We start from the raw sequence: 16,483 nt of genomic DNA, 5'->3' as shown, positions 1-16,483 counted from the left end.
TATTGGATTTCGCAGTGACAGTTTTTAATCCAGCATGCTTACCCCACAGGGCGTATACACACATTTATCTGTATGCTGCCAAATGCAATCAAGCGTAAGCACATTAATGTTGCCCTCAACTTGAGATGAGACAGACTAGGTAGTGTTATTGTAGTAATATAGCGTGATATTGTTTCCACATGGAATCAAGTCATGAAGCATTGTATCTCATTGGCTTATTAAGCAGCAAAAGTTGCATCATTATTGACCCCCTGTTCAGACTCAGTGTGAGTGGTTGTGACTTAGGTCTAATTAATGAATTAGACCCAAGTTACAACATTTGTGACTGAAAACTTAACTTTTGTGATTTTTAACTCTACAAACACAGTTTGGTGCAAGAAACTTTTAAATTTAAATTTTATTTCATCAAGTCAACCACTATCACTGCAAACAAAGAGATATGTTATTGATCATGTTGACAAGGTACTTTAAGATTTTACATAACCACATGCTTCAAATTAAAGACCTTGGTTCAGAGGCTCCTTAAACTTTCTCATTTCATCTGGCATTTATCCCAGAGTGTACAAAGTAATGGTAATCCGCCATATTGGTGTGTTGCTTATTGAGGGCAAAATGTGTGTTGCCAGCATTTATTGGTAAGAACCCGAAATGAAATGACATTTGAGTTACAAAGATTTGCACCTGCAGCACTTAGTGCATGTTTTTGACACAACACGCTACATGCAGAATACAAGCAACCACACACATGGTCTTAGCTAGAAATTGAGGTTTGCCTGTCATTTGAATAAAAATGCTTGTCCTAATTTGACCTTTAAAACATTTACAAAATCTCTACAACCCTTTAGGGGTTCAAAGAGTTCAAATATGTCTTGCTATAAGCCTTGTGTAGCAAAGCTGGTTTACTAAAAAGGTCAACAGCCTTTGTCAATACCTACAATTATAATGCAGCATCTGTCAAAGGCATTAATTTTGCCCATCCCAGGAGCAAAGTTCAGCAAACTCCCCGTCTAAAATGACGGCCAGATGGGTGCCTAGCTAAGACACTGATCACACACTTTATTTCCATATAGATGCAAATTTAACTACATTAAATCAGACATAAATCCATGTATATACAGTTTAATGACAAAAAAGCAAATACATGTATATCCTTCTTAACATTGGATACAAAAATAACTGAAAGCCATTTCTATCAATAATAATTATTAATTTTGTAGAAGTATAGCAAGACAAGAACAATATCTCAGTACATATATGTATTTCTTTAAGTAGGAGTACAGTACTATATATATTCAAATATAAATTGAAATAAATCTATCACTTCCCCCAATTAATACATAATAATGTTATTTATATGTATTTTGTCACAAGTGTGCAAAATTTTCAGAATTTCTGACATTCCAACTCACTGGTCTTCATCATGTCAAAGATTTTGTATAGACCTATTACGTCAAAAAAATAAGTTTTTTTCCCGTAGGTGGCCTGAAGGTGGCTTGAATTTCTATTTCAGTTGATCATCATCTTTCGGAAGTGAATTTTTTAATATCAGAAAAGTTTGGAAAACCAGACCTTGTGCAGTAAGCAGTATTTATTCAGTAAGCTAGGGGGTCAAATTGGCGGACAGGGAATGTAATGAATTATGGTACCCTATTTTTTTTGCGAAAATACAGCTCATTTAGGCCATCAGGTAAAATAAATATTTTCCTAACATTGAACCAACACCGCCACTATTTGGTCCTTCACAATATGACAGTAATGGAAAGAAGGGTTGGACAAATTGATGTAAACAACAACATACTCCACGCTTGATTGTGTCTTTCATCCTAATTTTTGTTCAGGCTGAATAGTTGCATTTGTGTTAGCATTCATAACCCAGAATTATAAACAAGGGTCATCCAAAACAAATGGCAGCAGTCTTCAGAAAACTTCAATTTGAAAGTTGCTTTCAATAGCTTGTTACATTTACCTATCTTCTCATAATCCATTAATAGTTTCAGTTTCAGTTTATTTTCACCATTATACAAGCATAATAATAAAAGGAAAAAAAAATGGTGGGGAAACCAAAAAGAGCACAGCTCTAAATATATTAAGTATAGCATATGGCAATAGCAATAGTGTTTTAACTATAATATTAAAAATTTTGCCAAAAAAGTTTGGCCCCTCCCCCTCCCCACTTTTTTAGATTCTCAAGCACCCTGGGAATAAAAAATTTGGGCTAACAAGTAACAATTTTACTTGGCAAAAAATAGGGCTTATCAGCTGGACAATTTTGACATTTTGCACCCCCTCCAAGTCTGTGGTTCTAGTACACCCCTGCTTGACGTAAAAAGCCCTCACAAAAGCTTCCATGGGGTTTTACTACAGCAAAGTTAATGTCATGAAGAACATCAACAAAACTGGGACATATGCACTCGTCTTTGCCCAATTCATAGCGCATGATCGTCCATTGTGACCTGTGTCTAATTTGCAATTGGCTGTTCCATTACCAACACTTCTCTTGGCCAAATTCATGGTACAGTCTTCTTGATTTGTTGGACAAATGTCTGCTCCAGTGACAGCATCACTAAATGCATACCATGCATCGTGAGGCCCCAACCATGCATACTGTGCCACCAGCTCTACAAACCTGAGAATACTATGAAACAAAAAATAAGAAAGTTATTTGTATTTAACCCTCACATTTTCTCCATTAATTATTTTATATTGGCATTTAGTTATAGAAATGTCAAATAGCTTTGTATGACCTTTTGACCCTCACCTCAAAATCTGCATAACTTGTATAGTTGCAATTAATAGAAAAGTTTTAGACAACAGAAAAAGACCTGACATAATACATGTATATACATGAGCAGGGGTGGATCTAAGCTGATGAAAGGGGAGGGCCCATTCATAGGCCCCTTTCATAGAAACTTTTTCCAGCTCTCTTCACTTTCCATCACCCCAATTCTATGGCAAATGCAGCTCTATTGGCCATTCTGGCAGGTGTCTGAGGGGTACCCCCTTGTAGTCAGAAAATTTTGCAAAAAATGGAGAGCTGGGGGTCACCCTAAAGATCATCAAAATGTGTTTTTCTTCTTCTTCAATTTTTGCCAAAGCTCACTACTGTTCGCAAGATGCTACGAACTACCAAATTGCTAACCTTAACATGATCTCCTTACCTCTCTATTTATATCACCTATGCATACCACTTGCTGGTTAGGTGGTGGTGGTGGTTGGTCACTTGCTACAGCCCACTTGGAATGATCCGAAGTAGAGAGATATTCATAATGGTCATAACCAGGAGCATTAAATCCCAACTGAACTCGATTAATATTTACTACCTGCGGTTGAAAATCAAAGGAACATTACAAAAGGGGTATTCATTTCTAAAGATGACAATTATTAAATTATCTGACACATATTAGGCCAAAAGAAATATATTTTTCTCATGTCCCATGCATTTTTTTTTTTTTTTTTTTTTTTTAATAAATTGAACAATGTCAATTTTGGATATTTTATATATAAGCTATGTTTAGCTGGAATACAGTCTGCATCTAGCATTACAACTTGCGGTGCGATCAGAAACAAAATTGCAATTGAACATTGATTTTACAGTCAATTTTCGGCCAAATTTCGTTAAAAGTAAAAATAAATGCAAAATAAAATTCAAATTCTGCAATTTTGCTCTAGCAAATGAGCAGCATATAAATCAAATGCGCACAGGGAATATAAGACAAATCTTTTGGGATTTTTTTTTGGGGGGAGGGGGCCTTATGTAGAGGTTATATGTTGCAGTAGCAGTTCTGAGGGTATTGTGTAATAATAATAGTAGAATGTTTAGCATTTATATAGCGCATTGTGAATCGCAGATTCCTCAATGCGCTTCACATTAAGGGCTGGGGTATGAACGTTTGGACAGTATTTATTTTGGGACATCAGAGCACATCAGACATATCGAATTGCATTCTGAATACGAAGAATGTCATTCTGATATCAAATAATTTTGATTTTTGAAATTGCAATTTAATACACATTTTATGGCAAATCATTAAAATTGATATTTTTGATATTTAACAGTACTTGAAGTAAACTTTATAAATCTGATGATTTATACTTAAAGTGTATGTAGGTGGGATGAAAAGTCGACGTTCAATTGAAAATTTTGACCTTTCGTATTGAAGATATGGATTTTTTTTTCCCAAAACACCAAAAAAATTAGGTCTTTTGGGAAAAAAATCCATATCTTCAATATGAAAGGTCAAAATTTTCAATTGACCGTCGGCTTTTTCCTCCCTGCTACATACACTTTAAGAATATATCATTAGATTTATATAATTTACTTCGAGGACTGTTATATATCAAAAATTTGAAAAATATCAAATTTTTATAAATTGTCATAAAATTTGTATTATATTGTGATTTTCAAAAAATGAAATTTATTTGATATCACAAAGACATGCTTCGTATTCAGAATGCAATTCGATAGGTCTGAGGTGCTCTCATGTCCCACAAAAAATACTGTTGAAACGCAATAAACGCTCATTTTAGATCCCTTAAGTAAAAGGAAAAACATCATCACAATATAATGATACATCAAATTACAATAAATTCAGTAAAAAGGACTCTACAAGACCAATGTCTACAAGGAAATTCAGACACCCAAGAACAACAACCAGTTTTGGGTTGTCCGAAGAAAAAGACCTTTGGCATCATGAGTGGTGTGTGTGTCTGTCTGGCTGGGGGGGGCAATGTGAGTTATCCGTCGACAATTATGTAAAAATTTGGTCCATATTATAAACAGTTTAAATTTTATTGTAACCAAACTTAGGTAATATCTGCACTATGGGAACCGTTGTCTATTGGTAGTGTTCAAGGTCATACTGAGTTCAAAGGTCATTTGAGATCAACTTGTAATAATATTATGTCATGGTGAGGATAGGAACATCTTAAAATAAAAGCGGGCCACTAATATTCTGTGATGATTACAACCACCGAGAACCACACAACCTGAGAATCGGGAAATTCTACAATCTTGGAAAAAAGTCTTGGGACACTTGCGTGTAAAGAACAGAAAACTGTCACTCCCTCTCTCCCGTGCAATGTTGAGAAATGCCAGTGTCTTCAGTGGTTTCCCAATGTTTTCCAACATTGATTGAAAGGGAGAGGTGAAGGGTAAATCATTAATGTTGTTATTGGCATATTATTTGCATGTTTGTTCCCAAACACAATATACCATATTTGCATAACAAATTATTCACTGAATTTCGACAGTGTATTCAAAGTACTTTTTTTCCAAGATTGTACTTTGGTATCATTTATGGACAAAATATTTTCACACAGAAAAAAAGCACTGATTGGCTGGCCTTTATGAAAAAGAAATATAAGACTTACCTGTGGGTTACCACAGTAGGATGGGATCTTGTAAAAGCTGTCATGCTGCCAAGTCTCTGTGAATAGGTTCTTTTGAAAATATGGAGCCACTAATCCACTGTAAAGATCTGTGAAGCAAAATATTAATAAACTCATATTAATGATCTGTATCTCGGAGAAGGTCATGCAATCAGAGCTGATGCGTAGGACTGTGTAATATAACTTTTGAAACTATACCAAACTTTCTAAAAAGCTACTACTAAACTAGCTGTCCTGATATTTTTGACAACAAAACCAGTCGCGTAACCAGCCCAGTCAGTCCGAAGGGCCAAATTCTATCATCGTTCAATTTTATTATATGTACATGTATATCTCTTCTTCTTTTACCGTTGTTTGATATAGCGCCACCTATAAGTGTTCTTCAAGTTACTGCAAATTAAAAGTGGAAATTTACATTTACTTTTGCACTTTCCTCATTCCAAGCAGGCACCGCAAAACAATAATATGCAAATATATACCTTGTGTATATGTCTATGTAAGGAAGCGAATATATTAAAATCTAAAAACATTATATAGAAACTGCTCAAAATTTGCAAAGCGCAAAAAATTAATCACACAGAAACATCCTCTTTTTCACTATTTAGTTTGCCATTGGCTAGTTAATGGAGGAGTTTTGCAGCTCCAAATAAGGTATAATAGTCGACTGCTTTCTTCTTGGTTTTTATGGTAGGTCTTAGTGCTTCTGGTATATTTTCTTGACTGATCCATTAGAGTCTTGATTTGCTTTCTTTATAGTCCAGTATATGCTGCTTTGGGGATTTCATCTAGTTTCAGATATGGTGACTGGGATGGCCATTTTATGTTAAGATTTTTTTCTGAGTGCCCTAGCAGGTTTCTCTGAAAGGTATGCTTTTGTGAGAGTCCAATGTTCGATGTTTTGAGAAGATGCTTGCATGCGGTGTACACATTAAAAATTCTGATTCTGGTTTTGATGTCTACCTTTTTTCCTTGGTGAGGATGAGTGAATGCAAATAAAGCTATTTAGGTAATTTGCTTTCTTTTGGCAATGAAACAATCTTTTTTTCTGATTTTTTTCTCTCCTTTATTGTAGTGCAGTTTGCCTGATCTTCACTTCTATTATATTTATTATACATTTTCTCAGGCATGTATCCTTTGCAATCCTCACATTTTATATTTTATGTCTTGCATAGGATGTCCTCCCTCTTTATAATATGAAACAAAGGTCAATCTTTATTATTAGTTGAATGCATTTATAGTTCATTAAAAATATTGAAAGTCATTTCAAGGTTGTTTAAAAGTCATAATATTGACTGGTTAGCATAAATCTGCATATTTAGTTTGTTCAATAAATCTTACCAAGATTGTAATTGACAGACTTCGCAAAACTGACAAATTGTTGTCCATTTGTTGCCTGTAGAACAGTTGACCTGCTATTGTAGATGCACGGACCCTCTCCTAGTGCTGATTGTAGAATTGGCAGGACATTGGTGAAAGGTGGCATCTGACTCTCATAGGTATTTGGGCAGGCGTATAAAAGTTGCTGTCCTGTATTAATTAACAGAAACTTAACAAATTAACATAGTGTACAGGCCACTTGAGAAATACACTTCACATGTACATGTGTGGCCAAATAAAACAAGTGAATAGGGGCAGCGTTTTTTTGGCAACCAGGCATGTAATTCGTAACTCCATTCAAATGTACAGGGAGACCATCCGGTGTGTCGAAAGTCACTTTATAGACTGACAAGCTATAATGTCACCACCCAGCAAAATCATGTGGAATTACTTTTAATTGAGTTATTCACTTAAGCTCACAGTTGAACTTGAATAAATATCCCTGATAAATATGACAATGTTATGTTAAAATTTAATATTTGGAGTGCAAATAATTAACTTGACATGTCATTCATGGTAATCCTCTTTTGGCATTCAGAAAATCACTCGTACTTGAGAATATGTGTATACTTTTCCAGTGGTCAGAAAATTTCCAAACAATTTCAATAGCTAAAATTTGTAATACAGATTATCTTACATACCAATTTCTTCAAACTGGTTGAAATTAAAAGAGATGCATAACAATGACTGTCCATATGTTTCAGCATTTGGTGGCCAGCTGTAGGCACCACCTCCAGAAGCTTGATTTGGAAATCTAGGTACACTGTGAACCAACCAGAAGCCATCAGTAGCATCTAACGCAACAACACCTGTAATTCAATATGAAGTAACAGCATAATTATGTTATTTGCTCTCAAGCTTGTATTCCTCATATACCAGAGCAGGGAATTGGGGAAGGGAAGAAGAGAGGACATGAAAGGAGTGGAGTGGGAGAGGTGGGAAAGGAACAAAGGAGAAAAAATAAAAGAAAGGAAAGGGAAACGATAAGGGAAAGGTGCTGAGAACAGAAGGGAAGGAAGGAAGGAGAGAAGAGAAGAAGATGGTAAAGGTGACAAGGGAGGGGATGAATGCAGTGGAAGAGAAAAGATGAGATGAGAGAAAAGAATAGATGACATAAGAGGAGAGGAAACAACTCACAGATAAAAAGGGACGGAAGGAGGGGAAAGTAAGTGAGAGAAAGAGGGAAGAGAGGGAAAGAAAGAAATCTAAGCCACTGTGCGGTATAATACACCTATCTTTGGAAAAAGCAGAGATAAGACACAATGAGAATTGAGCAACAGTGGCCTTATATATGCCGCTAATAAGTTGTTTAAGTTGTGAAAATTATTTAAAACTTGTATAGTGTGTCAAATTTAGGGGGCTGTCATTTTCTTCGGAATGGGGGGGGGGGGGGTCATGAATATACTGGGGGGGAATTGAATTTTTAGACCAAAAATAGTGGGTCATAATTTTTTGACACTAAAAATAGGGGGGTTATAGAATTTAGGGCTCATATTGAAATACCCTACCACGTTTTCACACAGAAAGAAGGCAGGATTCCCCTCGCTAAGCGCTCGCCTCAGGAAAGCTATCGGACATAAAACGGATAGATTATATGCATCAGTGATACACCCTGCCCAGGATTTTAACAAAAGAAGGCTAGCACAGGAAAGCTGCAGGATGGCGCACACCATCTTGTGTTTAGGAATTTCAATATGAGCCCTTAAGGGCTGGTGACTCTAAATGCCTTAGTTCTGGCAATGAATAATTTGTCTTGAGTCTGTGTAGGCGAAAGGGGGATCATAAAATTTTTTGACCCATGATAGGTGGAGTCATAGAAAATTTGACTCTGGTCACCGACATATTCACGACCCCCCACCCCTTCCAAAGAAAATGACATCCCCCTACTGGAATATTTTTTATCTTTACCCAAGTAGACTTAAAGTTACATAGGCCTATAGGGTCTACTTTCTACTGTAATATTATATTATTACAAATCTTGTGGGGTCCCTTTATTTTTTATATTTCAGGGATGGGGGGGGGGTGATGAAGTTTTTCAGTGTTCTGTAAGGGGAGGTCGTCATTTTTTCCTACCGCCACCAAATACTTCCTAAATGAAAAAATAGACCTAAAATATGATGTAACCCAGCGTCCCAGAAAGCATCATCAATGACGAGATTCCGTCAATTTCAGGTACCAAATGCGTTTCTATGCAGACCAGACTGATAGTAGTGAAATAGACATTCTCACCTTTGATGTGACCTCGAGATGTCCCGCCATCTGGTGGAGGTTGGTCACTGTACATACCATATGCTACATTCTGTAAACAAAACAACAAGCAAACAAAAACTATCACAACCTGCTCAAACACATTATATTATTATTACTTCAGTTTTAAGTCCAGAATAAACAAATGTATATCGGTGGTGATCATGCAGGGTCAGTTGTCGGGTGGCGTAAAATTAACTATTTCCCAGTATGCATCATTTTTGTCTGGTAGAATTAGTGGGTAAACGTGATAGAGGGACTTTTTAAAGTCTAGATGCTCATTTACTCCAAACCTGATTTTGCAATTAGGGTTTATAGTCTCCTAATATCCAATTACCCTCTAACAGATGCAGTAGGTAGGCCTACGTAGGGAAATCAGGGAAATGAGATTTTCCAGACGGAAACTCAGGGAATTGGAGAAAAACAACCAAATTGAAATATCAGGGACTTCAAATGGCCCAAAAGGGCAATTATCTTTTTATTACCGGAACAAATATGTTTGTTTACTCACAAACAAGGAAAAAATCAATGTTGGGTCCATACCTAGGGTTATAAGACCCCCAATTCGAGTCTCTGATCCATTATTCCATTCCTGAGACTCGCAGTTCAAAATTCATTGCTACACAAGTACACATACTGTGTGTGTCTGCACCAGAGAATAATAGACTCAAAATAAGAGGAAAAACTGCAGGCTGCTTTGCAAAGCATTCATGAGACCTGTTTTCCAAGCCACATGTACAGCTACCCTGCAATTTATAGGTCATTTGGGCAGCAAAATAAGCAATCAGCATTACTGGCTGCACAATGTGCACATCTCTTACCTGGCTTCCATAATTTGTATACACCTGGTGTAGAGTGAGCCCTATGGCTTGGTTGATATTATCAAGTGGCACTGGTGATTTCTGAAACCTCTGGATGTTTGCATCCATATACATAAATTCTTTGCCATTTGTTGCAATTGGAGATGTATTTTTGGGAAGATTTAATGCAATGAACCTGCAATTGAGAATTAAAGTTATAATCATTGATTTTGTTATTACAGGTGTGTGCTGGGAGGGGAGGGTTTTTGGGGCATGAGCCAACCCCCCCAGGTCCAGTGGGGGGGGGGGGGCAGTCAGGGTGATGTAAAAAATAGAAATAATGGCAGCGAAGCGCTCATCGCGTCACGCTTGCGTGATGCAGAGGGGTGTGCCCCCCTCATAAATGAGAAAATTTTACACAATGAAGGCCCAATTGAAACCATTTGGTGGACTATTTTGGTACTATTATTGTGTACAATTTTAGTTTGAAAAGCCAAAAATTGGTGCAATGAAACTATTAAAGCCATTTGTGGACAAGTTCCCACTATTCGACTATAACAAAAAGGGCGAAAGCCAGGTGATGTCTGAGGATGTGCCCCCCTCAGAAGTGAGAAACTTTTGCAAACTGAAGGACCAATTGAAGCCATTTGGTGGACCATTCTGGCACTATTATTGTGTACAATTTTAGTTTGAAAATTCTGAAAATGGGTTAAATGAAGGCCCAAATTGAAGCCATTCAATGGACAAGTTTTTACTCTGATTGTATAAATTATTGCTTTTAGTGTTGGGTGTCCAAAACAGAAGGGAAAAGGGGAATTTGTTTATCCATTAACACAGGGGAGTTAGAAAATTGTGCAAAATAAAGGTCCAATTGAAGCCATTTGGCGCATCATTTTTACACTTTCTTTAAGCATGTTAAGGGTCTAGAATAGAGATTTGATTATTTATGTTCACCAAAACATGTTACAGCACATTATGGGTTTGATTATAGTGGGGGGGGTTACAGCCCCCAGTCGAAAAAGTGGAGGGGCCACTGGCGAGAGAAAGTAAAGTAAAAGAAATACCTACAATGTAGTTCCCAGCTAGAACCATTATTTCAGTCTTGCAGACTCCAGCTTGATAAATTTCGACTTTTAAGTATTGTTTTTGTTGATACACATTAACAATTGGAACATCATAAAAAAAAAACTCTTTCCAATTTTTTTTTTCTCAATCTTGAGACTCCATTCCAGGAACATTTAAAATAAAATTATTTTGATATCGCCTTATTTTTTTGAGATATTGACTATAAAATTATAAAGCAACAAATGAACTTTTTTGAATTCACACATGGCAATCTGCACAAAATGACACATAGAATCGGAAAAAGACTAAAAAATAAAAATATGTGAAAACTGTTTCTGGAGCCTTTCTTGTTGTTTGCAGTTAGGATAACTGTTTACCTACTTAGATGCTGTAGTTTTTAGTTATTCTGTACCTAAATCGTCATTTCACAGAGAAAATGAACATGGAAATAAAGTGGTTTCATTTTGCACTTTGATGATCGAAGTTCACAGGAGAATGCAACAACTCTTGTTTTCCTTCCTCACATTACGTGAACATCTGGAAATCTATATCCCCTTGCGAAGTTTGGTCAAAATCCATTTATAACTTTATATTAAAATCAGATGAAACAACTTGAAAAAAAACCAGCTAAATTGGAGCCATTTGACCACAAAGGTTCTTGTAAGATCAGTGCTTCCATAGGTTGTGCCACGCATGCTGATATTAAGCGTCGCGTTGCATAGGCATAACATAGGTGCGCGTTAGTGAATTGTGCAACTAACTGATGCTGTACTTTGTTGCACGAGTGTGACTTGATGATTCAACAAAGAGTTTTCTTTCCTTTTTGGGGCGCCCGCTATGGCGGCGTCCCCCATTATTTGGCTTGACTTTGCAAAAAGCTTCTAATTTCAGTCTTGCTAGATTTACTTCGTCACTGTTCTGCTTAAAATTATGCCCAGCTTAGAAATAAAACCACAATATGCTTGGATTTTATTTTATCATTGTTTTCTGATGTGCACGGGGTAAAATGTTGTGCGTATATTCTTTGTTTAAAATACAAAATTAATGGACTTATAAAAACACCAAATACACCGTGACCTTTGTATGGTCAGGTATGGTTAAACTGCAGTTTACCGCCTCTTAGAACCCGATGGACGGTGACATTTGACCATTCTAATTATGTATGTTTTGAACATGTTTGCACATGAACTAGTTGTTTACAGTGTGAAGAATCTACAACATGCTCATCTATCAGGGCACAGTTCTTTAACCCCAATACATTTGTGCATTCATTGAATGACCTTTGAAAATGTGAGTACAAAAACTCATACTCTGCGATTTAAGGTCAAATTTTGCACTATGATTGTTTAATTGAGGTTATTGATAATATGCCACTGGAATGAGGCCATTGTGGTCCATAGTGACCTTTGCACACCTAATCCTTCAACCAAACAAAACAACCACTGACCAATCATGAAATCACTAATTGGTTTATATGCTTCACTGCTAACTGATTGTGACCAAATATTATAGACAGCTCAGTATCTTTATGGTGACTATCTCTGATAAAAAACATTAATTAACGAATTTCAATTCTGCTCAGCAGATAAAGGAATAAATTCGAAAGACATGATTGTGTTGAAGGTCAGAAGTGTATTTGCAACCCGAGTTGCCAACCCGCGATATGGTAGCCCAATTAGGCGACTTTTAACGTGGTTCACCGTTGTTGGGCAGTTTAAAGCAATAATGTACGATTTAGGCCTACATCATTTTGTTAGTGTTTACCCAAAATGCTGAATGAAATAATATTTATTGTAATATACCTAACTGCTGGGAAGGGTTCCTAGCAAGGTAAAGTGAAAGAAACCCCAATGGCTATTTTGTCCGTTTAAAATAGAGTTCTATGGCCGATTTAAAGTCATAATTATGACGTAATTTTGTTATTTATTAATTACTATTTTTAGCAGAATTAATAACATAAAAATGGGCTGTGCCCGTCTCATGAAGAATAACGATCGATCTTACCCTTGAATTAACAGGCCTGTCAATTTCTTGGAATTGTTTGATATGAAAGGAGGGTATGATTTTTTTGTTTTAAGTTTTAAGTATTTCCTAGCCTCTCATAGCCACAGGGTTGGCTACAAAAGACACAAAGTATACCTTAGGATAAACTGGCATGAGTGCGCTGACCCCAGGTTTTCAACATTTCAGGATTGTTTGTGGACGGAGGTCGGGTGAAAAACGAAATTACGTTTACATGACTTTGTCGAAATCGTCGTGTGACAGGAATGAGTGTATAGATGACTAGGGGGGAAAGCTTACTTATTTGTATCTTCTATACTATCCATCATATACCCTAGGCCCTGCATAACAAAAATTCAACAATATTCAATATCCAAAGCAATATCCTCACTACAATAGGCCCCCAAAACAGAACTCCCACCCCACATAATCGCAAATTGACACGAAAAGCTTCATTCCATGAAGTATTTCTCTCGATTTGATCATCATATCCCGTCCAGCTCACATGGGCGCCCCATTCCTTTTTAAAGGAATTTTTATTAAAATTGCAAACACAAGTGAAATAGGGAAATAAAATATTATCAAAAAATGCAGTTGTGCCAGTTTACAAATCTTGATTTTTCTTTTGCTTTATCATCACAAGTACATACATATCAAAAAAACTCAATTCCTTGAAAGAAACAACAGAGTGTGTACAGCCATGTTAAAAGGTATTTTTTAAAGTTACAGTGACAGTAACTGCTCCAGTGCTGGATGTCACTGACTTTCCCTGGCAATAAGCAATTGCACCCTGGCAAGTTTAAAACAGCCATGCATGCTCTGCACACTATTTGAGTTCATCACAATCAGAGGAACTGAACCAGTTATGTTTTGGTTTTTTTTTCACTCAAACATTAATTAATAAAAGTTAACTCACCAGCTGACAGGATTCCCAGTCTGATCCAGACATGTCAATGAATATGAGATGTCAAACACACATACAAGCGAAATCCATGCCACAAGCAGGACTTTGTTACCTGTCATCTTGCCTATATCTAAGTCCAGTGCAACATATGTTGATAATCTTTGATACAAAGGTGGAGATAATTGATATAGGCCCTACAGCTTTCTAATGTAGTCACAGTTTTGTTCTCAGATTTATTGCAGGTTGCAACCCACCTCAAAACAAGTAGCAGGAACAGGATGATGATGACCTTAAACTTTCACTTTCCAATTGGTATGGGAACTTGACTGTTGTGTACCCATTTATATTATATCACTCATACATAAATTCTAGACAGTTCATTGGTTGATTACCATTTGCCATTTTTACTATCACCCACTCCGTGTGATAGTCTTTATTATATCACTCATACATAAATTCTATACAGTTCATTGGTTGATTACCATTTGCCATTTTTACCATCACCCACTCCGTGTGATAGTCTTTATTATATCACTCGTAAATAAATTCTATACAGTTCATTGGTTGATTACCATTTATCATTTTTACTATCACCCTCTCCGTGTGATAGTCTATTACCATCATGTGCTCTGCCGTAGTGCGCCTGCGCCAAGCCGTGCGCTGACTCTTGGACTCGCCGATTTAGTTATGGAGTGGACCCCAAAATGTGAAGTATATCACCGCAAAACATGATGTTATGTTGATGAATAAATGTATTTCCTACCTTAAATAGTATTTTAGTAATAGAATTTATGCATGAGTGATATAAAAACAAATATTAACTGTCTTAAATTCAGTATAATGGTCGAAATATAATCACGAGGTGAAAGATGTATTGTTCGCTCGTGGAATGGAACAATCCATCTTTCACCTCGTGATTATATTTCACCATTACACTCATAGACAGTTAATATTTGTATACTATTTGCTTCACCCATATAAAATTCCTCCACACACTAGTAGTTTTGAACAAAAGTCTGTTGTGGGGATTTCCCAAACCAAAACAAAGTGTAATTCTTGGAAAGAGAAATGCCAAATATGACACTATGATGTCATTGTGTGTATACTTTAACCATATGTAAGGAAATGAGATAGACCTGTATCCTGGATGGAAGGCTGTGTATTAGGTGTATATATCCTATTTTGTGTTTTTGTGAAAAAAGCGTCCTTGATATTTCCTCTTTCTTTCCTTCTACCTTTTTTGTTCATGAAAATGACAAGATAAAGTGTTTCTCAAACTTAATGACTTTCATTACTTTTACTTGTTTGTAAAACACAAAAATTATGCAACTTTTGCATGTAAAGAGTTTCAGAATTTGACGAAAGAAAAACACCTTTAAAGAGTAGGACCAGTTCTGCTACTTTTCTTATTATTTTATCTCGCAAAATATATAAATTTCAAATAAGTTGATCAAATAGGTTGTAATGACCTTTGTTTGATCCCTTTGTTCCCTGTTTTGTTTTTCTGTACATCTATATTAACTTGAAACTTGGTAGGGTGATAAAGTATGATGAGTTCTGGTGATGTATAGTTTGTGTTACAGCTATTTGTATTGATTTGAAGTCAGCACGAAGGTAATGATGGGCTTTACATGCTATGATGCTTGCATAATAACCAATGACCGCTGTAAACTGCCACTTTTAAATTCTGGTATTTTTCTTTAACAACACTACTGTGTTGTTAATATTGAACGAAATGTGACAAATGGGGTATCAAAATGTGGGTAAATACACCATCCTTCGTTCTATGTCAAAACATTGTGAATACAATTATAGTTCTGAAGCTATAAGCATATTTATAACAGCTGCGTTACTTTTTGTGCAGTCTTTATATTTTCTCAATTTAAGCATTTAAAGGCCCATTCAGTGATTTGCTCATCCGGACGATCGTATCAAAATTCAGATTTTGGTACCTTTAGATGTGCTAACATAACCTGCAAGTGGTTCAGCCGAAAGCCGTGTATTTAAGACAAAATAAGACATTTTACAAGAATCTGTAATTTAGATACTGACAGTATCTAAATTAGCTACATGTATTTGAATGGGCCTTCAACTTCGTCAGTACTGCTGTTTTCTTCGTATTTTGCCAAATTTGTCATTTCAAAAATGCCAAATGACAATTTGAATGACTTATCATTCACTTTTAAGCAATTTATAAACAATTTTCATTTTTTTCACACTTGCGCTGGGATCACTGAACGGGTCTTTAATAAAACTGTACAAAAATCTATATACCAAGTACACAATATATACATAATGAATAAAAATAGAATTTCTGACATTCCAATTACAACTCATTATTCTTCATCATGTCAGAAAATCCATTCCTATACCACATTCCAATAATTATTATTATATATTTACTACTCCATCTAAGTGTTTGTGACCCATTGCATCAGAAAAAGGTAGTTGTCTTGAAAATGTAAATTTAGATTTCTTAACCAAGTAAGAACTGCTTTTTGCTTTAAAATTACATCTCACACATTAATGTTGGATGTAGAATATTGATTGTGTGTGACAAATAGAGACAGCAAAATAAATAAGGTACCAGTTATTTTCACTCTGTATATCATAAACAAAGACATATATCATTCATAATTAGAACCAATCTTTCAGCTTGGATTTAAGACCTGAAAAAGACTGAAATAAAGTCATGGTAATC

At 35.9% G+C, this 16,483-nt stretch overlaps 2 protein-coding genes across 2 annotated transcripts in view; one reads left to right on the top strand and one right to left on the bottom strand.

The window, feature by feature from the left end:
• LOC140137695 (phenylalanine-4-hydroxylase-like) overlaps nt 1-16,483 on the top strand; it is a 94,183-nt gene that overhangs the window by 29,914 nt on the left and 47,786 nt on the right. The window lies entirely within an intron of this gene.
• Nucleotides 386-14,586, bottom strand: LOC140137700 (plancitoxin-1-like). The gene is made up of 8 exons (XM_072159456.1): nt 13,795-14,586; nt 9,834-10,008; nt 8,995-9,064; nt 7,407-7,574; nt 6,727-6,915; nt 5,371-5,477; nt 3,159-3,320; nt 386-2,635 (listed from the first exon to the last, which is right to left on the bottom strand). Exons 1-8 carry the CDS (start codon nt 13,899-13,901, stop codon nt 2,564-2,566), a joined length of 1,050 nt encoding a protein of 349 aa, XP_072015557.1. The 5' UTR covers nt 13,902-14,586; the 3' UTR covers nt 386-2,563.

Source organism: Amphiura filiformis, chromosome 17 (assembly GCF_039555335.1).
Source record: "Amphiura filiformis chromosome 17, Afil_fr2py, whole genome shotgun sequence".
NCBI classification, from domain to species: Eukaryota; Metazoa; Echinodermata; class Ophiuroidea; order Amphilepidida; family Amphiuridae; genus Amphiura; species Amphiura filiformis.
This window is presented reverse-complemented; position numbering and strand designations above follow the sequence as displayed.

Bases quoted from the DNA above. Each gene is read 5' to 3' on its own strand.
- LOC140137700 (XM_072159456.1), bottom strand. From the start codon at position 13,901: ATGACAGGTAACAAAGTCCTGCTTGTGGCATGGATTTCGCTTGTATGT. The intron at 7,575-8,994 runs GTGAGAATGTCT...ATTGAATTACAG, and splicing joins ATCTCGAGGTCACATCAAAG to GTGTTGTTGCGTTAGATGCT. The intron at 5,478-6,726 runs GTAAGATTTATT...TTTGCTTCACAG, and splicing joins GTCTGTCAATTACAATCTTG to ATCTTTACAGTGGATTAGTG.